Source organism: Bufo bufo, chromosome 3 (assembly GCF_905171765.1).
Source record: "Bufo bufo chromosome 3, aBufBuf1.1, whole genome shotgun sequence".
Lineage (NCBI taxonomy): Eukaryota > Metazoa > Chordata > Amphibia > Anura > Bufonidae > Bufo > Bufo bufo.
In genome coordinates this window covers 138,011,418-138,035,937 of record NC_053391.1, presented here as the reverse complement: position 1 = coordinate 138,035,937, position 24,520 = coordinate 138,011,418, and the positions used below count along the sequence as shown (strand labels likewise).

The window sequence follows — 24,520 nt, the reverse complement described above, 5'->3', positions numbered from 1 at the left end:
GAATAAGGAGGTTTTCTTCCAACCTCCAGGCCGAGGTAGACTCCAAATAAGTTAACAGACATCTTCTGACGTCCAGGCAATGATATTCCCTTTCTAAATTATTGGAAGGATTTGTGCAGAAAGATGGAAGAATAACATCTTGACTTCTGTGGAAGTCCGTAACCACTTTTGGCTGGAAGGACGGGAGAGGCCTAATAATAACTGTCATCTAAGATCTGGGTATACGGTGGAAAAGCCGAGAAGGCTTGAATCTCTGAAATCCTTCTAGCTGAAGTAATGGCCAGTAAAAAGGACATTTTAAAGGAGAGCATATCTATGGGGATTTCTGACAGGGGTTCAAAAGGTTTCTGTGACAGGGCCGTCAAGACCGTGTTTAAGTCCCAAGGAGGGGAAAAAGGTCTTATCTAAGGGTGGATCCTGGAGGCCGCTGAAAGAAACCTTTTTACCCAAGGATGAAGGGCTAGCTGCATATCGAAAAAGTAACTTAAAGCTGCCACATGCACTCTCAGGGTGGAAGCCTTAAGCCCCTTATCCAGACCAGCTTGTAGAAAGTATAGGACTCTTGAGACATTTGGAGGAGAGAAGGGGTCAGGATAGATCCCTAAGAAGGAGAAGAAGACCTCCCAGATCTTATATTTCCTAGCTGTAGTAGCTTTCCTACTTCCCAGAATGGTGGTCACTACTGATTGGGACAGTCCCCGACCTAACCAAATCCCCCTTTCAGTCTCCACACTGCCAGCTGCAAGATTTTTGGATTGGGATGCAGGATTGGGCCTTGATACAATAGATCCTCCCGGGGAGGCAGAATCCATGGAGGGGCTATCGCTAAGTCTAGGAGGCAGGAGTACCAGGACCTTTTCGGCCATACTGGGGCAACTAGGGTAATTATCGCTTTCTCCCTCTGGACTTTCTTTAGGACCTGCGGAATTAGGGGAAAAAGGAGGGAAGGCATAACCCTCCTGAGACCAGTCCTGAGCCAATCCGTCTAGTGCTGTTGGATCATCCAAACGATTTAGAGAGAAGAATCTCTCTACTTTCTTGTTCTTCCTGGAGGCAAACAGGTCTACCGTGGGGAGGCCGAATTTAACTGGAGAATACCTCTAGGTTTAGACACCAATCTCCCTGTTTTAGCTGGACGCAGCTCAGAAAATCGACCACTATGTTCTCCTTCCCTTTTATGTGGACTGCCGACAGGGATAGATGTTTCTGTTCTGCTAGCTGAAAAATCTGGTGACAGAGTATTGCCAGAGAAGGTACCCTTGTTCCACCTTGATGGTTGTCGTATGCAACTGTTGTTGAGTTGTCCGAGTATAGAATTATTTTCGCTTTTCACGCCATTTCCACTGCCTTTAGTTCTTTGAAGTTTGAGGTGGCTTTCCTGGTGTTCAAATCCCACCTCCCTTGCCAGCCTTTGTTCTCCGAGTGAGCCCCCCACCCCCATGGGCTGGCATCCGTAGTTATTAGTATCGGATCCTGAAAAGACCAGGGTACCCCTACTGAAAGATTTTCTGGCACTGTCCACCAAAGAAGAGACATCCTCGCTTCCGCTGATAAATGGAAAGATTGGTCTAACGACTGTTTGCAGCCGTCCCATTGGTGCAGGATGCATGACTGTAGCTTCCTCGTATGAGCCTGCGCATATGGGACTGCCGGAATTGTTGCCGTCAGGTGGCCCAGTACTGCCATCGCCCTTCTGAACGAGCAGAGGTAAGACCTGAAAAGATCCCAAACATGTTCCCTGATGGAGATTATCTTGGTGGACGGGAGGAATGTTTTTTCTACCCGGGAATCTAACAGGATGCCTAAAAACACACAAGTCTGAGATGGTGACAGGCAAGACTTTTTCCAATTTATTTTCCAGCCCAGGTCCTTTAACCACCTCAGCCCCCCTAGCTTAAACACCCTTAATGCCCAGGCCACTTTTTACACTTCTGACCTTCACTACTTTCACCGTTTATTGCTCGGTCATGCAACTTACCCCCCAAATGAATTTTACCTCCTTTTCTTCTCACTACTAGAGCTTTCATTTGGTGGTATTTCATTGCTGCTGACATTTTTACTTTTTTTGTTATTAATCGAAATTTAACAAAATTTTTGCCCCTTTGCCCACCTAGGCTGCAAAAAAGTGTCACACATGTGGTATCGCCGTACTCAGGAGAAGGTGGGCAATGTGTTTTGGGGTGTCATTTTACATATACCCATGCTGGGTGAGAGAAATATCTCGGCAAAAGACCCCAAGGTATTCAATGAGGGGCATGGCGAGTTCATAGAATTATTTTTTTTTTTTGGCACAAGTTAGCGGAAATTGATTTTTTAAATTTTTTTCTCACAAAGTCTCCCGTTCCGCTAACTTGGGACAAAAATTTCAATCTTTCATGGACTCAATATGCCCCTCACGGAATACCTGGGGGTGTCTTCTTTCCGAAATGGGGTCACATGTGGGGTATTTATACTGCCCTGGCATTCTAGGGGCCCTAAAGCGTGAGAAGAAGTCTGGAATATAAATGTCTAAAAAATTTTACGCATTTGGATTCCGTGAGGGGTATGGTGAGTTCATGTGAGATTTAATTTTTTGTCACAAGTTAGTGGAATATGAGACTTTGTAATAAAAAAAAAAAATAATTCCGCTAACTTGGGCCAAAAAAATGTCTGAATGGAGCCTTACAGGGTGGTTGATCAATGACAGGGGGGGGTGATCAATGACAGGGGGGGGTGATCAATGACAGGGGGGGGTGATCAATGACAGGGGGGGGGGTGATCAATGACAGGGGGGGGGGGTGATCAATGACAGGGGGGGGGTGATCAATGACAGGGGGGGGTGATCAATGACAGGGGGGGGTGATCAATGACAGGGGGGGGTGATCAATGACAGGGGGGGGTGATCAATGACAGGGGGGGGTGATCAATGACAGGGGGGGGTGATCAATGACAGGGGGGGGTGATCAATGACAGGGGGGGGGTGATCAATGACAGGGGGGGGGTGATCAATGACAGGGGGGGGGTGATCAATGACAGGGGGGGGTGATCAATGACAGGGGGGGGGTGATCAATGACAGGGGGGGGTGATCAATGACAGGGGGGGGTGATCAATGACAGGGGGGGGTGATCAATGACAGGGGGGGGTGATCAATGACAGGGGGGGGTGATCAATGACAGGGGGGGGTGATCAATGAGTCTATATGGGGTGATAACCACAGTCATTGATCATGCCCCTGTAAGGCTTCATTCAGACGTCCGGATGCATTTTGCGGATCCGATCCATCTATCAGTGGATCCGTAAAAATCATGCGGACGTCTGAATGGAGCTTTACAGGGGGGTGATCAATGACAGGGGGGGTGATCAATGACAGGGGGGGTGATCAATGACAGGGGGGGGTGATCAATGACAGGGGGGGGGTGATCAATGACAGGGGGGGGGTGATCAATGACAGGGGGGGGGTGATCAATGAGTCTATATGGGGTGATAACCACAGTCATTGATCATGCCCCTGTAAGGCTTCATTCAGACGTCCGGATGCGTTTTGCGGATCCGATCCATCTATCAGTGGATCCGTAAAAATCATGCGGACATCTGAATGGAGCTTTACAGGGGGGTGATCAGGGAGTCTATATGGGGTGATCACCACAGTCATTGATCATGCCCCTGTAAGGCTTCATTCAGACGTCCGGATGCATTTTGCGGATCCGATCCATCTATCAGTGGATCCGTAAAAATCATGCGGACGTCTGAATGGAGCTTTACAGGGGGGTAATCAATGACAGGGGGGTGATCAGGGAGTCTATATGGGGTGATAACCACAGTCATTGATCATGCCCCTGTAAGGCTTCATTCAGACGTCCGGATGCGTTTTGCGGATCCGATCCATCTATCAGTGGATCCGTAAAAAAAATCATGCGGACATCTGAATGGAGCTTTACAGGGGGTTGATCAATGACAGGGGGGTAATCAATGACAGGGGGGTGATCAGGGAGTCTATATGGGGTGATCAGGGGCTAATAAGGGGTTAATAAGTGACGGGGGGGGGGGTGTAGTGTAGTGGTGCTTGGTGCTACTTTACTGAGCTACCTGTGTCCTCTGGTGGTCGATCCAAACAAAGGGGACCACCAGAGGACCAGGTAGCAGGTATATTAGACGCTGTTATCAAAACAGCGTCTAATATACCTGTTAGGGGTTAAAAAAAACACATCTCCAGCCTGCCAGCGAACGATCGCCGCTGGCAGGCTGGAGATCAACTCTCTTACCTTCCGTTCCTGTGAGCGCGCGCGCGCACGCCTGTGTGCGCGCGTTCACAGGAAATCTCGCGTCTCGCGAGATGACGCGTATATGCGTCCACTCGGAATGAATCAACCACCTCCAGGACGCGTCTGTGCGTACAGCGGTCCGGAGGTGGTTAAGAAGGTTTTGGGTGTCTTCAGGTGTAAAAAAAAAAAAAAAAGGAACTCCCTGCTTCCTCATCTTCTGACGATGTAGCGTCGTTAGAAAATAACTGACCCGCTTCTCTTTCCTCCATGTCGGAGAGGTCTATATCAGAATCCCTCTCCAGGGACTTCTCTGGTGACCAATGGCGGCCTTTATTCAAAGACTTTAAGGAGGCCCTGACCTCGGATCTTATTAACCCCTTAAGGACACAGCCTTTTTACACCTTAGGACCAGGCCATTTTTTGAAAATCTGACCAGAGTCCCTTTAAGTGCTGATAACTTTAAAACGCTTTGACTTATCCAGGCCGTTCTGAGATTGTTTTTTCGTCACATATTGTACTTCATGACACTGGTAAAATGAAGTCAAAAAAATTATTTTTTTTGCACCAAAAAATACCTAATTTAACAAAAAATTTGGAAAAATTTGCAAATTTCAAAGTTTCAGTTTCTCTACTTCTGTAATACATAGTAATACCCCAAAAAATTGTGATGACTTTACATTCCCCATATGTCTACTTCTTGTTAGAATTGATTTGGGAATGATATTTTATTTTTTGGGGATGTTATAAGGCTTAGAAGTTTAGAAGCAAATCTTGAAATTTTTCAGAAATTTACAAAAACTCAATTTTTAGGGACCAGTTCAGGTCTCAAGTCACTTTGCGAGGCTTACATTATAGAAATCACCCAAAAATGACCCCATCTAAGAAACGACACCCCTCAAGGTATTCAAAACTGATTTTGCATACATCGTTAACCCTTTAGGTGTTGCACAGGAGTTATTGGCAAATGGCGATGAAATTTGAGAATTTCATTTTTTTTGCCTAATTTTCCATTTTAACCCATTTTTTCCACTAACAAAGCAAGGGTTAACAGCCAAACAAGACTGTATCTTTATTGCCCTGACTCTGCTGTTTACAGAAACACCCCATATGTGGCCGTAAACTACTGTACGGGCACACAGCAGGGCGTAGAGTGAAAGGTGCGCCGTTTGGTTTTTGGAGGGCTGACTTTGCTGGACTGTTTTTTTGGCAACATGTCCCATTTGAAGCCCCCCTGATGCACCCCTAGAGGAGAAACTCCCTAAAAGTGACCCCATCTAAGAAACTACACCCCTCAAGGTATTCAAAACTGATTTTACAAACTTTGTTAACCCTTTAGGTGTTGCACAAGATTTAATGGAAAATAGAGATACAATTTCAAAATTTCACTTTTTTGGCAGATTTTCCATTTTAATATTTTTTTTCCAGTTACAAAGCAAGGGTTAACAGCCAAACAAAACTCATTATTTATGGCCCTGATTCTGTAGTTTACAGAAACACCCCATATGTGGTCGTAAACTGCTGTACGGGCACACGGCAGGGCGCAGAAGGAAAGGAACGCCATACGGTTTTTGGAAGGCAGATTTTGCTGGACAGTTTTTTTTTACACCATGTCCCATTTGAAGCCCCCCTGATGCACCCCTAGAGTAGAAACTCCAAAAAAGTGACCCCATTTTAGAAACTACGGGATAGGGTGGCAGTTTTGTTGGTACTAGTTTAGGGTACATATGATTTTTGGTTGCTCTATATTACACTTTTTGTGCGGCAAGGTAACAAGAAATTTTTTGGCACGTTTTTATTTTTTGTTATTGACAACATTCATCTGACTGGTTAGATCATGTGGTAATTTTATAGAGCAGGTTGTCACGGACGCGGCGATACCTAATATGTATACTATTTTTTTTATTTATGTAAGTTTTACACAATGATTTCATTTTTAAAACAAAAAAAATGTTTTAGTGTCTCCATAGTCTAAGAGCCATAGTTTTTTCAGTTTTTGGGCGATTATCTTAAGTAGGGTCTCATTTTTTGCGGGATGAAATGACGGTTTGATTGGCATCTATTTTGGGGTGCATATGACTTTTTGATTGCTTGCTATTACACTTTTTGTGACGTAAGATGACAAAAAATGGCTTTTTTTACACCGTTTTTATTTTAATTTTTTTACGGTGGTCATCTGAGGGGTTAGATCATGTGATATTTTTATAGAGCCGGTCGATACGGACGCGGCGATACCTAATATGTATACTTTTTTTTTATTTATGTAAGTTTTACACAATGATTTCATTTTTGAAACAAAAAAAATCATGTTTTAGTGTTTCCATAGTCTAAGAGCCATAGTTTTTTCATTTTTTGGGCGATTATCTTGGGTAGGGTATGATTTTTGCGGGATGAGATGACGGTTTGATTGGTACTATTTTGGCGTACATGCGACTTTTTTGATCACTTTTATTACCTTTTTTGGGAAGTAAGGTGGGCAAAATTTCAATTTCATCCTAGTTTTTTATTTTTTATTTTTATGGCGTTCACCGTTCGGGTAAAGTAACATAACCGTTTTATAGATCAGGTCGTTACGGACGCGGCGATACCAAACATGTGTAGGGAATTTTATTTTTTTCATTTTTAATCAGTGATAAATGTGTTTTTTGATTTTTACTTTTTTTTCACTTTTTTTAACTTTTTTTTTGACCCAGACCCACTTGGTTCTTGAAGATCCAGTGGGTCTGATGTCTGTATAATACAGTACAGTACAATATATATTGTTCTGTACTGTATTTTACTTACACTGAACAGATCTATGCTTTTTAGCACAGATCTGTTCAGCACCATGGACAGCAGGACGCCTGAGAGGCGTCCTGTTGCCATGGGAACCTTCCCCGTCTGCTCAGAACTGCGCAGACGGGGAAGGGTAAGCACAGGGCTGAGGGGGGCTCTCTGGGGGCTCTCTCCCTCTCCCATCGGGGGGCTGCAAAGGCACAGCAGCCCCCCGATGGGAGAGGGAGGGAGCTCCCTGCGCTGTTAACCTTTTCCATACAGCGGTCCGTACGGACCGCTGTATGGAAAGGGTTAACGGCTGACATCGCATCGCACCCTGGTATCCCCACTAGAAACCAACGATTATACAAGGGGAGGCGGGCGGGGGATCGCGATCCCGCCTGCCGCACCGCCCGCCTCCCGCACCGCCCACAACCCTCCCCCTGCACCTCCCACCGGGCTAAAATCACTCGGGGGGTGCAGGGGGAGGGATACAGATCTATTTTAGGAATACTAAAGTTTCTGATCCCCGCGGTCAGGGACCGCAGGGATCAGAAACTGCAGAAATCGCAGCAAACCGCAGGTCTGAATTGACCTGCGGTTTGCCGCGATCGCCGACATGGGGGGGGTCACGGGACCCCCCCGCGCATTTAGCCTAGGTGCCTGCTCGATGATTTGAGCAGGCACCGGGTTCCGATCACTGCCGGCCGGGCGGCAGTGATCGGAACAACACATGACGTACCGGTACGTCATGTGTCCTTAAGTACCAGGACATCATGACGTACCGGTACGTCATGTGTCCTTAAGAGGTTAAGGACCTCATATTTTTGGAGAGGCTCTGAGATTCCTCTGCCACCAACTTATCAAAACACGGCGTGCATAATGGTTTAGAATACGAGGATGCCAGGGCCACTCTGCATCCCGCACACTCCTTATGTTTCGTTTTTGAAGCCACTTTTTTGGGGGTTTTTGTAACCTACAAACTAACAAACACCCCATTAATAATAATACAAAAAAATTAAAAAAAATATACTCCTCACCACTGATCCTTTGTCCCCACTCCTCAGGACTGGTACCGGACTGGCAGGCCTCAAGGGTTCCACGCGTCCATCTACTGGCTCTGACATTTTTGCTGGAAAAAGAGCCTTTTCAGCACAGCACTGTTTGCTACATCAGCTGGCTGGCTTCCCCCTGCAGCCACATTTATATTATAAAAGACGCGCCTAGGCTATTCCGGCGCTTTTCCCTACTTCCGGGTTCAGCCCCGCCCCCCTGCATCAGAAGCGCGCAGACGCCTCCCTGACGCCAACAGGAAGCCGGGCATAGACGCCTTACAGCATGAGGGAAGCAGCCTGAACACGGCCACAGCAGCTCCCTCGGGATCGGCACCGGAATGCAGGGGAAAGGCAGACTATAGGCAGCGGCCCCTGAGAGCCTTCAGCCGCCTGGGGAAGGCTACCTACCGGATCAGAACCTGGGCCTCCCCCAGCTGCAGGTGAGAACCATCCTTAAGAACTTCCCATGAACTTCCTATCCGGAGGACAGGAAACCTGAACTGGTGCTTGGTGGGGGTGTGAACCTTTTATTTTCTCAGGTTTCCTGTCCCGGATGAGAGGTCCTTGGTCGCATGGGGTGCCGTCATGGGTGAGGGGGAACCACGCATCCCGGAGCCCCTGTCCTCTGCAACGGCCCTCCTAACTAGTGGGGCAGAGACCAGGCCATGCGCTTGTTCGACCTGCGAGCTTGAAGACACAGGAGGCGCTTCCAAGCTACCTGGGACAGGAAACACTGTTTTAGTTAAGGGGAGGAGGCCCTTTTAAAGCTTGAGCTTCAGTGTTTCCTTTCCAGGGGCAGGGACACCCTCCTCTGTCAGTGCCATTGGACAGGCGCCGGGGAAATTTACGTTTTACTTTTTTTACTAATAAAAATGGCCCTATTCTGAGATGAGCTAATGTCATATTTTGAAATTCGCTCACGCTTCGTCTGGTGGTAAAAGGTGAATTGCGTTATGAATTCTGTTACCACGGACCATAACGCAATTCTATGACAGAATGCATAACAGATTGCCTTTAGAGGCATTCTGTTATAATAGAAGTCTATGGGCTGCAAAACGGATCCATCCCGTTTCCATTATGCAGGGAAGTCCTCCTGCATAACGGAAACGGGACGGATCTGTTATGAAGGCCATAGACTTCTTTTATGACGGAACGCCTTTAAAGGCATTCAGTCACAGAATTGCATTATGGTCAGTGGTAACGGAATCCATATGCAATTCACCTTTTACTGCCAAACGAAGCATTAATGAATTTCATAACATTATATTCGCTCATGTCTACATATAACCTATGAATATTTCCATCTACAGAGCTGTGAGATGACTTTTCAAGCACTTTAAATTTTGTTTTTCCTTTTCAGATGTAGGGATGGTAGTTACCAAAATAGACATTTTTTATTTTCAACAGCGTGCAACCCCCCCCCCCCTTCCCATGAATATTTTTATATTTTAAATAGTTCAGACATTTACAAATGTACAGGTAAATAGGGGTTAAGATTTAGACCCACCACATGAACACATTTGGGGTCTTTTATCAAGCTGGTGTAAAGTAGAACTGGCCTAGTTGCCAATAGCAACCATATTCTACCTTTTATTTTTGACAGCTCCTTTGGAAAATGAAATATGGAATCTGATTGGTTGCTATGGGCAACTAAGCCAGCTCCACTTTACACCAGTTTGACGAATGATCCTATTTGTTCCCTTGCTTCCCCTGGTGACTGCAGACCACCAATGTTCCTAAGTGAACACCTGCCTGTCCATACATAATGATGCAGTCAGTTCCTATATGATCACAGGCCTAATGTACAATACTCACGTGATGATATAAGTGCTGTATATTAAAGAGAAGAGGATGGATTTTCCCACAGGTAGAGTCGTCTTGGAGGCAACATAGGCAAAGTTCTCATCTTCTATCAGGTCTGTTCCAGACTGGAGAATCTGATGGATTCAAAGGGGCTGACAGGATCTGTTTCTCCTGCTTCTGACATCTTGAAAGCCACCAAGTTTTCTTGTTTTGCCAGGGGCAATTCTAAACAGAGGTGTCCCTATTGCAAATTTTATTTAGACATCCACTAATGATTGAAATTATGTCAGACAGACTAAGGCTACATGACCGTATGTTTTACGGTTTGTAAAAAATAAAAATAAATAAATGGATGGAAGGAAGGAAGGAAGGAAAAAAAAACGAACATCTATATGCCATCTGTTTTGGCGGATCCATTGCAACATTGCATGAAACTGACAATATTTTTTTTCGGGGCTACGGAACAGACCACACGGTGTTCTGTCTGCATTTTATGCGGACCCATTGAAAAGAATGGGTCTGCATCCTATCTGCAAATAAAAAGGAAACGACACGGAAACAAACAACATTCACATGCATGTAGCCCAACAGAAGGCACCATACATGTGCAATCAGTTTTTCTTCAGTTGTAAAAACTGTTGTGTGAATGAGCTCTAAGTAGTAGTGTACATGTTAAACTCCATAATATAAATAATGGCAGATAAGGGACAAGTAATGGTAACAAAATTCACAGAATTTTAATGAAGGTAGTCAACCAGCTTTAACAAGTACTGATCCTTGCATATTCAAACATCAGTGTTGCTTGTCAAAATATTTTAGTTTTCCAGCTGGGTCAGGAATTATCTATTGAAGAAAACAAAAAAAAAAAAAAAGTCAATGAGAAAATTTGAACAAAATACATAAAGCACCATTCAAATCCCCCAAAAGGAGAAAAATTCAAAAATAGGACAACTGCTAAATGTTTCATTCACGCAATTACATTTTTTCCAGTGGTAAAAAATAAGCCATCCATTAACCGTTTCCTCAATGGTTTTTTTGTTTTAACGTTGTATTTAGGACAAACTTTTTGCATGACAGGTCATAATGCAGTATGAATACGCATGGCTTTTTTCCACGCATTCTGCCCATAGTATTCTCTATGGGAGTTGAAACAGACTGAAAACAGAGCCATACCGATAGCATGCTGCATTGACAAATGCCATGCAATAAACATACGGTAACTCATTACACTGTAAAACAGCTGCAAAGACAAAAATAAATAAATAAATAATTTAACTAGCTCAAAAGTGGATATTTTATAAAAAAGAAAGTTTGTTTGAGATGGAAAAATAAGGGAAGGTGCTAATAACACTTTCCTGTTAAGATTTTTACTCCCAATATAAACAAGGAATTTTATTCTCTTCCATGTGTCAGTGACGTTGGAGATACATAGACAAATTTTAATGATACATATCTGACTGCTGCTTTCTGCATTAGAAGCTTAGGAACTGAAAACATGCAGTTTTATTATGGAGTTCAACCTATAAACAGTATGCAGTAAGCATTAACATAAGGAAATGTTCACAGGACAGATTTTCCATTTTCAGGTTTATTCCACACCAAGTCTAAAACGGTAAAAACTGGGTAAAACCAACATGGAAAAAGGACCTAGGAATGTTGGTGAACTGCAAACTAAGGCCTCTTTCACACTTGCGTTGTTGGGATCCGGCATGCACTTCCGTTGCCGGAGGTGCCTGCCGGATCCGGAAAAACGCAAGTGTACTGAAAGCATTTGAAGACGGAACCGTCTTCCAAATGCTTTCAGTGTTACTATGGCACCCAGGACGCTATTAAAGTCCTGGTTGCCATAGTAGGAGCGGGGAGCGGGGGAGCGGTATACTTACAGTCCGTGCGGCTCCCGGGGCGCTCCAGAATGACGTCAGAGCGCCCCATGCGCATGGATGACGTGATCCATGCGCTTGGGGCGCCCTGACGTCACTCTGGAGCGCCCCGGGAGCCGTACGGACGGTAAGTATACTGCTCCCCCGCTCCCCGCTACACTTACCATGGCTGTCAGGACTTTAGCGTCCCGGCAGCCATGGTAACCACTCTGAAAAAGCTAAATGTCGGCTCCGGCAATGCGCCGAAACGACGTTTAGCTTAAGGCCGGATCCGGATCAATGCCTTTCAATGGGCATTAATTCCGGATCCGGCCTTGCGGCAAGTGTTCTGGATTTTTGGCCGGAGCAAAAAGCACAGCATGCTGCGGTATTTTCTCCGGCCAACAAACGTTCCGTACCGGAACTGAAGACATCCTGATGCATCCTGAACGGATTACTCTCCATTCAGAATGCATTAGGATAATCCTGATCAGGATTCTTCCGGCATAGAGCCCCGACGACGGAACTCTATGCCGGAAGACAATAACGCAGGTGTGAAAGAGCCCTAAGCTGTAGACACCAGTGTCAGGCAGCTGCTGCAAAGGCCAATAAGATAATGGGTTGCATCAAAAAGGGGCATAGATGTCCACGATGAGAACATAGTCCTACCATTTTACAATTCACTGGTCAGACCACACATGGAGTACTGTGTACAGTTCTGGGCTCCTGTGAGCGGGGCAGACAGAGCTGGAGAGGGTTCAGAGGAGGGCAACTAAAGTAATAACTGGAATGTGTGGGGGCAGGGGGGGGGGCGGGGACTACAGTACCCTGAAAGATAATCAACACGAGCTATTCACTTTAGAAAAAAAAGACGACTGAGGGGAGATCTAATTACTATGTATAAATATATCAGGGGTCAGTACAGAGATCTCTCCCATCATCTATTTATCCCCAGGACTGGCTGACAAGGGGACATCCTCTGCGTCTGGAGGAAAGAAGGTTTGTACACAAACATAGAAGAGGAGGATTCTTTATGGTAAGAGCAGTGAGACTATGGAACTCTCTGCTTGAGGAGGTGGTGATGTTGAGTTCACTAAGAGTTCAAGAGGGGCCTGGATGTATTTCTGGAGTGTAATATTACAGGCTAGAGTTATTCTGATTGGAGTCAGGAAGGAATTTTTCCCCCTAAAGTGAGGAAAATTGGATTCTACCTCACGGGTGTTTTTTGCCTTCCTCTGGATCAACTTGCAGGATGACAGGCCGAACTGGATGGACAAATGTCTTTTTTCAGCCTTATAAACTATGTTACCAAGTCTTCCAATGTTGTCAATGGGAAAAAAAATAAATAACTTACGGTTTTGCAAGCAAGTTCAGTCAGTTTTGTCTGCAATTGCGTTAAATGTTTGTTTTATCCCCAAGGGTGCAATCAGTTTTTAGAAAGAAAAAAAAAAAAAAGAAAAGAAAGGGAAGGGGGGGGGAGACGAGGAGGTGGTACGAGAGTGGGAGATGCTAAACGTCCGGTCTGTGAGGTATGATGTGATCCAGGAGAGGGCCAGGTCAGTGATGCCAAGAGATGAGAGTTTGCAAAAGAAGGGAGTGGTCAACAGTGTCGAAGGCAGAGGACAGGTCAAGAGAAGGAGGACAGAGAATTGTTTCTTGGTTTTGGCTGTCAGTAGGTCATTGGTGACTTTGGTAAGGGCAGTCTCGGTCGAGTGGTGGGGTCGGAAGCCAGATTGTAGGCGGTCAAAGAGGGAGCAGGAGGAGAGGTGGGAGGACAGTTCTGAATGGACATGTTGTTTAAGAAGTTTTGGAGGCATACGGAAGAAGTGATATGGGGCGATAACTGGACAAGGAAGATGGGTCAAGTGAAGGCTTTTTGAGAATGGGTGTAATGGTAGCATGTTTAAAAAGCAGAGGGAAAGACACCAGAGTTTAGTGATAGGTTGAAGAGATGAGTTAGGGCTGGGATAAACACTGTGGTGAGGTTAGGGATGAGGTGGGATGGGATTGGGTCAAGTGCACAGGTGGTCAGATGAGATTTGGAGAGTAGAGTGGAGAGTTTTTCTTCTGTAATGGTGGAGAAGCAGGTTTTGGGAGAAGCGGACTAAGCAGTTGTGTAGAGGGTCTGTGGGGACTGTGAAGTAAAGCTTTCTCTGATGTTGACTGATGTCAACTATAAGTTGATCTGCTGCAATGGGAGCCTGGAGTCCTGTGAAGGCTCCCAGGCCGGTCCCTCTACAAGAGAACTGCATGTCAGCTCTTAGCTGAGAAGGAGCTCTCTCCGCTAATCCTGGCATAGCACATGGGTACTCATGTGCTATGCCAGGAGTTAGTAATACTCCAGGGACCACAGGCAGATGCAGCAATATGCGCTCATGCCCGTACTCAGTGCTGCTGCGGCCCCATTCATAAATTTCACACTCCGTACTGAGCAGTGTACAGAGAACTTTAAGCGCACGATGAATGGTGCGCTTTAGGGAGGGTAAAGACTAAGAAAATTACAAAATTCATTAATAAAGTAGACTAGAAAAAGTTTAGGGCATTAGGGACATCATATTAAACATTGATGCAAAGGTTTAGTTACTCTTTAATGTTTAAAAATTAAAGCATTAAAAATTAAAATCCCCATTTCCCCTATCATACAAATAAAAAGAAACTATTGGCATTGCCATGTCCAAAAATGAACAAAATATTAAAGGTTGTCTGTCACCACCTCTTGCCATTATAAACACTCCTACGGTGCTGTAGATTACATTTACTGTATCCAAAAACACCTTCATGTTGCTATATTCAGCGGTTTCCTCCAAAAGAGATCTTTATTCCGATATGCAAATTAGCTGAAGAGCGCCCAAGGGGGAAGAACCCTTTGGCATCAGAGCCCAGCTACTCCCATTAGAATAAAGGCCTGCGCCTCCCATCTTCTCTACACAGCATATGTCAGCCATAGACTACAATGTGGTAAGTGGGATGTTTGTGTTATATACATATAGACCTAGGGTTTACCAAACAGATGTTCAGCATGTGTTTCAGAAGCTTTCAAGATGTGAACAGAGCCTAAATGTAACTATTGTGCTACATAAATTACTTACAGTTCCTGCCTTGGCCACCAAGCTTTCATAGCATCATCAGGTCTGATCTAAGTTAACCAAATAAATGTGGCACTGAGACAGAATTAATAAATGCTATGCAAACATACAGATAAAGGCCATGTAAAATTGCTGCCAAACACGTTTGAGCTACACAAAATTAATTTTGATTGCCCAGGGCAAGTTTTTTTTTTAGTAAAGCGGAAGACTGCGACAGACACATGTGTTCGATCTAGAAATCCTCAAATTTACCTAAAACATTTATAATGCACCAACAATGTTAAGAGCAATTTACAGAGCGAAAAGGTGTACTTACAGTCTCACTACCAGGCTTCCACCCAGCAGGGCAAACTAAAGAAAACAGAATTTACATTTATTTTCTTGCTTCAGAATAATGTAATTTGTCAAGATCTATACCCCGTAAGAATTAGCAACATTAGGCATTCAACAATGGAGTTGAAAGATATTTGGCTGCTTCGACCCCATTTCCCCCCCCCCCAGGTATAAGGTCTTACTCAGCATTTTGAAACTTTGCTTTGGTAGACAACACCCATTGCCAGACCAGCAGATACATCAGGTAACCGTAACTTACCTTCACCATGTTTGTCTGTATACTGGAATGCTTGAACAAGACGAAGAGTTTCATCTACAGATCGTCCAACAGGAAGGTCATTCATTGTAATCTGACGAAGAACTCCCTTGTCATCAATTATAAAAAGTCCTCTGATGCAAAGAACAAAACGAAAATAAAAATAATTCAAAAGTCTTGAATTGCAACCACATATAGAAATAATTTGAAGGGAACATGTCGGAGCAAGAACCAAACATCACACAATGACAAGCCAATATGCAAGTCAAGGAGCTAAGGGAACCATCTGTTATCTCCTTAAGGACACAGCCCTATTTCACCTTAAGGACCAGGCCATTTTTTGCAAATCTGACCAGTGTCACTTTAAGTGGTGATAACTTTAAAACGCTTTGACTTATCCAGGACATTCTGAGATTGTTTTTTCGTCACATATTGTACTTCATGGCACTGGTAAAATGAAGTAAAAAATAATTTATAAAATACCAAATTTAGCAAAAATTTAAAAAAATTGCAAATTTACAAGTTTCAATTTCTCTACTTCTATAATACATAGTAATACCTCCAAAAATAGTTATTACTTTACATTCCCCATATGTCTACTTCATGTTTAGATCATTTTGGGAATTCTATTTTATTTTTTGGGGATGTTACAAGGCTTAGAAGCAAATCTTGAAATATTTCAGAAATTTTCAAAAACTTAATTTTTAGGGACCAGTTCAGGTCTGAAGTCACTTTGCGAGGCTTGAATAATAGAAACCACCCAAAAATGACCCCATTCTAGAAACTACACCCCTCAAGGTATTCAAAACTGATTTTACAAACGTTGTTAACCCTCTAGGTGTTCCACAAGAATTAATGGAAAATAGAGGTACAATTTAAAAATGTTACTTTTTTGGCAGATTTTCCATTTCAAAAAAAAAAATCAGTTACAAAGCAAGGGTTAACAGCCAAACCAAACTCAATATTAATGGCTCTGATTCTGTAGTTTACAGTTTTTGGAAGGCAGGTTTTGCTGGACTTTTTTTTTTACACCATGTCCCATTTGAAGCCCCCCTAGAGTAGAAACTCCAAAAAAGTGACCCCATTTTAGAAACTACGGGATAGGGTGGAAGTTTTGTTGGTACTAGTTTAGGGTACATATGATTTTTGGTTGCTCTATATTACACTTTTTGTGAGGCAAGATAACAAGAAAAAGCTGTTTTGGCACAGTTTTTATTTTTTGTTATTTACAACATTCATCTGACAGGTTAGATCATGTGGTATTTTTATAGACCAGGTTGTCAAGGACGCAGCGATACCTAATATGTATACTTTTTTTATTTATGTAAGTTTTACACAATGATTTCATTTTTGAAGCAAAAAAATAATAATCATGTTTTAGTGTTACCATAGTCTGAGAGCAATATTTTTTCAGTTTTTGGGCAATTACCTTGGGTAGGGTATGATTTTTGCAGGATGAGATGACTGTTTTATTGGCACTATTTTGGGGTGCATGTGACTTTTTGATCGCTTGCCATTACACTTTTTGTGATGTAAGGTGACAAAGTGGTTTATTTACCAGTTTTTATTTTACATTTTTTATGGTGTTTATCTGAGGGGTTAGGTCATGTGATATTTTTATAGAGCCGGTCGATACGGATGCGGCGATACCTAATATGTATACTTTTTTTGTATTTATGTAATTTACACAATAAAAGCTTTTTTTTAAAAACAAAAAAAAATAAAAAAAATGATGTTTTAGTGTCTCCATATTCTGAGCTATAGTTGTTTTCTTTTGGCCGATTGTCTCAGGTAGGCGCTCATTTTTTGCGGGATGAGGTGACTGTTAGATTGGTACTATTTTGGTGGGCAAACGCCTTTTTGATCGCTTGCCGTTGTACTTTTTGTGATGTAAGGTGACAAAAAAAAATAAAATGAATGGGTACAGAACTGGTCCAGATCTGTTCCGCAAAAAACAGAACAGATCAGGAAAGAAACAGACATGTGAATGGACCCTTAGGCAAGTGACAAACCCAGCTCTGCTACATCTACAATGAGCAACTACAACAAATGTAATGCCAAACTGCAGTTCCTCTATGTGATTGTGATGCCTTGGATAGCTTCCACTGGACTCACAGCCTGTGGGTCCAGTGGAAGCTATACAAGGCCTCACATAGAGGAACTGCAGTTTGGCATTACATTTGTTGTAGTTGCTCATTGCTGATGTAGTAGAGCCGAGTTTGTCACTTGCCTAAGAATGAGGGGGGCAGTTTGTCACTTGCCTAAGGGAGGCCTCCCACTGTGCACATTAATCCTGGCTGATCGATCGCTGCTGCTCTCACATCTGTTGAGAGATTTCCTAAGGGGGTATTGACTGGCATTAGGGACGGGCTGGTGGATGAGGGCAGCCACCCAGTCCTGCCTATGGATCACCCAGTTTGCACTTAGCTATGCCCAGACACCATGCCAGGGGGTCCCTGATGTATTAACTGACCAATAACATGGAGATCCCAGTGCTGGCAAGGCAGCTGGCACTGGGATCTCCATGTTTATTTCATGTTAATTTTGCAGTTGTTTGTGTAAACTGGCACTTTACAATAAATGTTGCACTGAATTTTCAGCTAATTTTTTATTTTTTTATTTTTTTTTGGCAGGGGGGAGGGGGGGGGGGTTTGCAGTGGATCTTGGGTGAGTTCCCACACTTTTTCCCGGGACTTTACCCCTGCATTAGACCCTTTAAAGAGGTTGTACCAGAGTCACCATTGATACACTGCGATCACCCATCACTAGAAATAAATCTGGGGGAGAGGGAATGTACTCGCGCTACCTGTTCCTCTTCACTAGATGACCACAGTTTAAAGGAGTTTAATATCTGAATTGTGTCAGATCTTTGAGCAGTGATAAATGATTAACCTTTAGGGTCCATTTACACAAAGTGTTTTGTGGTCGATAAATTGCAGATCCGTAAAACATGAGTACCGGCCACGTGTATTCGGCAGAACGCACATAGCCAGCCCTATGACCGCAATCGCAGAAAAGAATAGGAATTTGACAATAGGACATGCTCCATCTTTTTGCAGGGCTGCGGAACGGAACTAAGCATGTGGACAGCACACGGTGTGCTGTCTGCATCTTTTGCTACCCCATTCAAATGCATGGGTCTGCATCTGTTCCAATGCAGACCCAAAAAACACGGTTGTGTGGATGGACGCTAAGAGCAATTTTATTCTGGAGATGAGCTAGTCTGCCGTCATACATTAGAGAGATCTTCTCACATATATTAGTTCTGAGACTATGAAGGGAGTTCCACTTCAAATTCCACTTTGTCAAATTATATTATGTAGCAAAGATCAAAGATCTGACCGACAAACTTCCTCCTGTGCCTGCAAATGGTGAAGATGTCAACAGATCAACACTGAAAGGCAAGGCATCAATCTCCAGTTTCCTTTGTATTTAGAAACATGAAAATATTTCATAGATTTGGTTAAATATAAAAAAATAATTGTCATATTTTAGGTCATCAATATCTAATCCGTGGGGGTCTGACACCCACAATCAGCTGTTGAAGACACTGGCCTTTTCTCAGCTTTCCCTAGGTCAGTGATGGCGAACCTATGGCACAGGTGCCAGAGGCGGCATTTAGAGCCCTCTCTGTGGGCACCCACACCCTGGAAAAAGTCTATGGTGTACCAATATGCCTTAGACTTTTCCTGCCATTCAGCAGCGCAGGGCGCACTATGAACAGCACAGGCAGCGCACTGAATGTAGGCAGGATATTGTAAATAAATGATAAAGTACATGGAAGATATTCTATACTGGCCTGTAGTATTCAAGGTAAATTGCTGTGTTGGCACTTTGCGATAAATAAGTGGGTTTATGTTGCAGTTTGGGCACTCAGTCTGTAAAAGGTTCGCCATCACTGCCCTAGGCCCTGTGATGTCATGTTGATAGGTCACACGGCCTAGGCGTAGCTCAGCCCTATTGAAGTGAATGGGGCTGTGCTGCAACACCAAGCACAGCCGCTATGAAAATGGACAGCACTTTGCTTGGTGAGCTGAGAGAAGGCCATGGCTCTACTGCGAGCACCGGTGCCTTCTCAAACAGCTGAAAGGCAGGGTCCTGGGTGTCAGGCCAATCAGATACTGTTGACATAGCCAGAGGATAGGTCATCAGTTGTTAAAGTCTCAGAAAATCCTTTTAAAATTTAGCAAACACACAAACCTTGTGTTTGCCAAGCCAAAATAATTCTCATTCGGAAGCTTTTTGAAAATCCTAACATTTGTAAACATTATGCACACTAACCTGAGAGTGTGACCTTGGTCTTCCAAGTATACACCATAGTCTTTTGAGATCTGATGAGTCAAGTCAGAAAGGAGAGGAATTTTCATTGGCCCAAGCCCACCTTGCTTCCGTGGCGTATTAATCCTGTGACGATTAAAAGACAACTGCTTCAGCTACAGTTACATATCGCTAGAGCCTAGAACAATTTGTATGAAATGACTAATTCCTTCTGTGTTCATACTGTGCTGCAGAATAGGCATCTCTTCAGATGTAATCAAAATGTAATGTTTCAGATCACGAGCCTTACAGTAGAAATTATAGAATATCATTATAGACAAGCTTTCGGTCTATTCTGGCAGGTTGATGCCAAGAATACCCCTCCTTCAGAAATCTGAAGTCTAAAAGGCTACTTTCACACTTGCGTTCAGAGCGGGTCCGTCTGGTGTCTGCACAGACGGATCCGCTTCCTATAATGCAGACGTTTGGATCTGTTCAGAACGGATCCGTCTGCATTATAGTTTAGAAAAAATTCTAAGTGTGAAAGTAGTTCAGACGGATCCGTCCAGACTTTACATTGAAAGTCAATGGGGGACGGATCCGTTTGAAAATTGAGCCATATTGGTCAACTTCAAACGGATCCGTCCCCATTGACTTACATTGTAAGTCTGGACGGATCCGTTTGCCTCCGCACAGCCAGGCGGACACCCGAACGCTGCAAGCAGCATTCGGGTGTCCGCTTGCTGAGCGGAGGCTGAACGCCGCCAGACTGATGTATTCTGAGCGGATCCGCATCCACTCAGAATGCATTGGGACAGTACGGATGCGTTCGGGGCCGCTTGCGAGACCCTTAAAACGGAGCTCACAAGCGGAGCCCCGAACGCTAGTGTGAAAGTAGCCTTAGTTATATATTAAAACTCAGAAAAATGGTCAGCCTCAAAATTATCTGGCAAAGCTTAATATCGGGTGTTAAATAATGACTTGGAGCCTCTGATAAAGGGAATATGACAAACATTATAACCACAATTATAGATTGGCTACAATGAATCCAAGGTGATACAAACCATGCCAAGTGTGTGAATTGCGAGTCCACGGAGCAGGCTACAACTTCCGTATTTATTGACCTAAATTCTTCTATACGGTCCCCAAATGCAATTATTTCAGTCGGGCAGACAAAAGTGCTAGGGAGAGATAGACAAGACAGCATTAACAGTTAACACGGTAGCTCCTGCACATCACTAAGTGTTTGGGGAGTGGACAGGATAGGCTCAGGAACCGAGCCAGCACCGTCAGCAGTGCGAGTGGGCGGTGATGACAAAATGGCCAGGATCAGAGCTGTAACATATGCTGTACATTTACAACGCTGACACTAGGTAGTTTGCTCCAAGCAATGTAAAGGTTAGGCTACTTTCACACTTGCGTTTTGGCTCAGTTTGAGATTCGTTCAGGGCCCACAAGCCGTCCAAAATGGATCAGTTTTGCCTTAATGCAGGGATGCCCAACCTGCGGCCCTCCAGCTGTTCCAAAAATACAACTCCCAGCATGCCTGGAGAGACTACAGCTATCAGCCTACAGCAGGGCATGATGGGAGTTGTAGTTTTACAACAGCTGGTGGGCCGCATGTTGAGCATCCCTGCCCTAATGCATTCCAAATGGAAAAGGATTCGCTCAGAATGCATCAGTTTGCCTCTGATCAGTCTCCATTCCGCTCTGGAGGTGGACATGAAAGCTGCCTGCAGCGTTTTGCTGTCCGCTTGACGAAACTGAGCCAAACGGATCCATCCAGGTACAATAGAAAACTGATCCGTCCCCCATTGACTTTCAATAGAGTTCATGACAGATCCGTCTTGGCTATGTTACAGATAATACAAACGGATCCGTTCATGACAGATGCATGCGGTTGTATTAATGCAACGGATCCGTTTTTGCAGATCCATGACAGATCCGCCCAAAACGCGAGTGTGAAAGTAGCCCAAGATGTTGGCACATCAGCAGTCCCTGCACAACGAGCAGCAGGCATGAGCTGGATGTTGTTCTACAGTTAAGTTTGCTTCTCTGCCACCTCTTTTTTGCATGGTTCCTGCCCTCCATCCATTGAGCCAAAGGTTTAACTAGCAGCACACTGTATTAGGGTTTCTTCAAAAACTGTTTGGTCCTGCAGTCTTTTGCATTCTTTACTTTTTAACGTGACCGTTCAATTGCCTATCCCAAATAATGCAATACTTTACTAATACAGTCTGTAGCAATTGACCTACCACATGGCAATGTAATCTTGTGATCTGTGCACATTGTACAGTGGAATATACCACAAAATGTCACACTTACAAATCAAGAGGGTAGAAGAAGAAAACCAAGTATTTTCCTTTGTAATCTGTAAGTTTCAGCTCTTTGAATTCTCCATTTATGACTGCAGTTCCCTCCCAGTATGGAGCTGGCTTGGAAACTAACAAGAAAAGGGAATAAAAGAGTTAAAATCATCATCTTTAGATTAACCTTTCAAAAAAAAAAAAAAAAAGCTGTTTCTAGTTTTATTTTATTATTAGGAGATATCAAATCTATAAAAATTATTGCTTAGTTGTTGAGTCTAAAAAGCCACAGAAGCTATGGCAATGGTGACCAGTGTGCAGTAAAGGTCCTGCTGGGTGTTACCAGTAGCTGGTGTGTCTCACACTGTGCAATCAGTGCTGCCAGTGACAGACTATGGGGACACACCCCGAACTGGTAACACCCATCTGAACCTATACTGCGAGCCATGGGAAGAAAAGACATGTTCAACCACACAGGACAGGAAAGCGCAGTGTGCACCAGCAGTTTTACCTCCAGGCGCCGTCACAACTAAACCATAGAGTTTTACATTACGTGTCCTAAACTGCAGACCAATGTCAACAGTCAGGTAACCGACAAGATGAACAAACAAGGGGAGAACGCCTTTGGTTTACAAAATGTAAGTGCCCCAAGAGATTATTCTCACCATCCCCTACTATTCATTAGCAAATTACCGTACACCCCTACACCTGGAAAGCATGCATCGCCGTGTATCATGATCATCCAGAGCTTCGTTCACAATTCTGCTGACATTCTTAATATGCAATTCAAGATGATGCAACCCAAGCAGGGAATGTCATGTGCAGACACTGAATAAGCAGACAACTACTGGAATATGAGAAAACACAATAAAGGCAGCAATAAGCCATTATGCATCGCAGTATGGGAAACCAAAAAAACCTTCACAGATCAGGTACAGCAGAGAATTTTGAAAGCTACGCAACACATGGCGGTATGTAGATGGAGAATCACACGAAGAAGAACTTGGACCATCAGTAAGGGGCTCCCTCCAATCAGAAGTTCAAAGGGATAAATCCCATCGCCCGGAGACACAACAGTCGCACAAAAATCCATCCAGTCATGTCACTATCCTGGGGATAGGGGATAATTTACTTAGGGCTCGTTCGTGTCCAGTTCCCGTATTGCAGACCGCATTTGCGGATCCACAATACACAGGCTCCGTTCCGTTGTCATTCCGCATCATGGATGCGGCCACATTTATTTCAGTGAGTCCGCAAATCCGGAGATGGGGTACAGAAGCATAGAACGGAACACTACAGAGTGCTTTCTGGGGTTCCATTCCGTGCCTCCGAACCGCAAAAAGATAAAACATGCTTATTTTTTTGCAGCAAGGAGGGATCACAAACCCATTCAAGTGAATGGGTATGCGATCCCCATGCGCCTGCCCCACAGAAGGTGCCCGGGCATCGCAGACCACAATTTGCGGTTCACAGCACAGGCAACCAACGGTCATGTGAACGAGCCCTTACTGAAATACCTCCAACACTGGCACCTATGGGTGGAAGCATCTGCTGAGCACACCTGCCCCAGGAAACCTCCTGACAAGGAGTAGGATAGATGCTGTAGACCAGGTATCCTTGCAAAACTACAACTCCCAGCATGCCCCAACAGCCTACAGCAGGGCATTGTGGGAGTTGTAGTTTTACAACAGCTGGATGCCTGAAGTAGACAGTGTGAAAAGAGCCCAACACAAGGATCTATACAGAAACAGGGAGAAGTGAATCCACTGAAGACTATGGGAAAAAATAAGTCACAGCCTATGAGAAGTTATAAACCCTCCACATCTGATGTGAGCCCCCAGCAGGATAGAACCTTGATACATAGAAATCCCATAGAGATCGCACTCAGAGACGCGCCTCGTGTGTACAGGGCTCTGCTCGCTTTGAGCCGTCGCCTCCACCACTGATGATAATGAACCGGAGCGGCTGCACCAATAGGAGGCGCCCAGCGCAGCACTGGAGGAGGCGGCGGCTCCCAGGAGCGCGTGCACTGCCCCCCGCTTCTCTGCTCCCGGCACCCACTTTTAGCTTTGCTGAGGTGCAGTGAGTGGTCGGACACTGGCACACGGGTGGCCTCCCCGGGGTACACCTGCCCTCCAGCGTAGAAGTGACACTCTCCGTCCTGAGCAGCTCTGCCGGACCGGGCCTGCTCCTTGTCTTCTGCGGCTTGAGAAATGCCAGGCAGTGTCTGAGACAAGGCAATGCAGAGAGCCAGAAAGACTGCGGGCCGGGACAGCGGGGCCTCCATCCTGAGCGGGAGCTGCGGAGGACACGTACTGCCGGGACGTGACAGGGATCCGGAGGAGGCGGGAGAGCTGAGGGGATATATGGGAGGGGCGGGGCCTACACAATTAACCCTCCGCCCACCGGCTTATTATGAATATTGCAATGGAGCATAATTCTGCTCTTCACCTCTGTCATGACTGCTTTAATTAATATTTCACATTTATAAGTATACAGGCCCACTACAGGCTGTACACAGCCACATACAAGACACCCCTGTCATTGACACGCTGGACGCATGCTGCACACA

At 44.5% G+C, this 24,520-nt stretch overlaps 1 protein-coding gene across 1 annotated transcript; it reads right to left on the bottom strand.

Annotated features, from left to right (window-relative positions):
• Positions 1-10,568: 10,568 nt before the first annotated feature.
• On the bottom strand, positions 10,569-24,299 carry PRDX4 (peroxiredoxin 4). The gene is made up of 7 exons (XM_040423655.1): positions 24,010-24,299; positions 21,968-22,085; positions 20,707-20,823; positions 19,667-19,789; positions 15,389-15,519; positions 15,113-15,147; positions 10,569-10,694 (listed from the first exon to the last, which is right to left on the bottom strand). Exons 1-7 carry the CDS (start codon positions 24,233-24,235, stop codon positions 10,644-10,646), a joined length of 801 nt encoding a protein of 266 aa, XP_040279589.1. The 5' UTR covers positions 24,236-24,299; the 3' UTR covers positions 10,569-10,643.
• Positions 24,300-24,520: the final 221 nt, after the last annotated feature.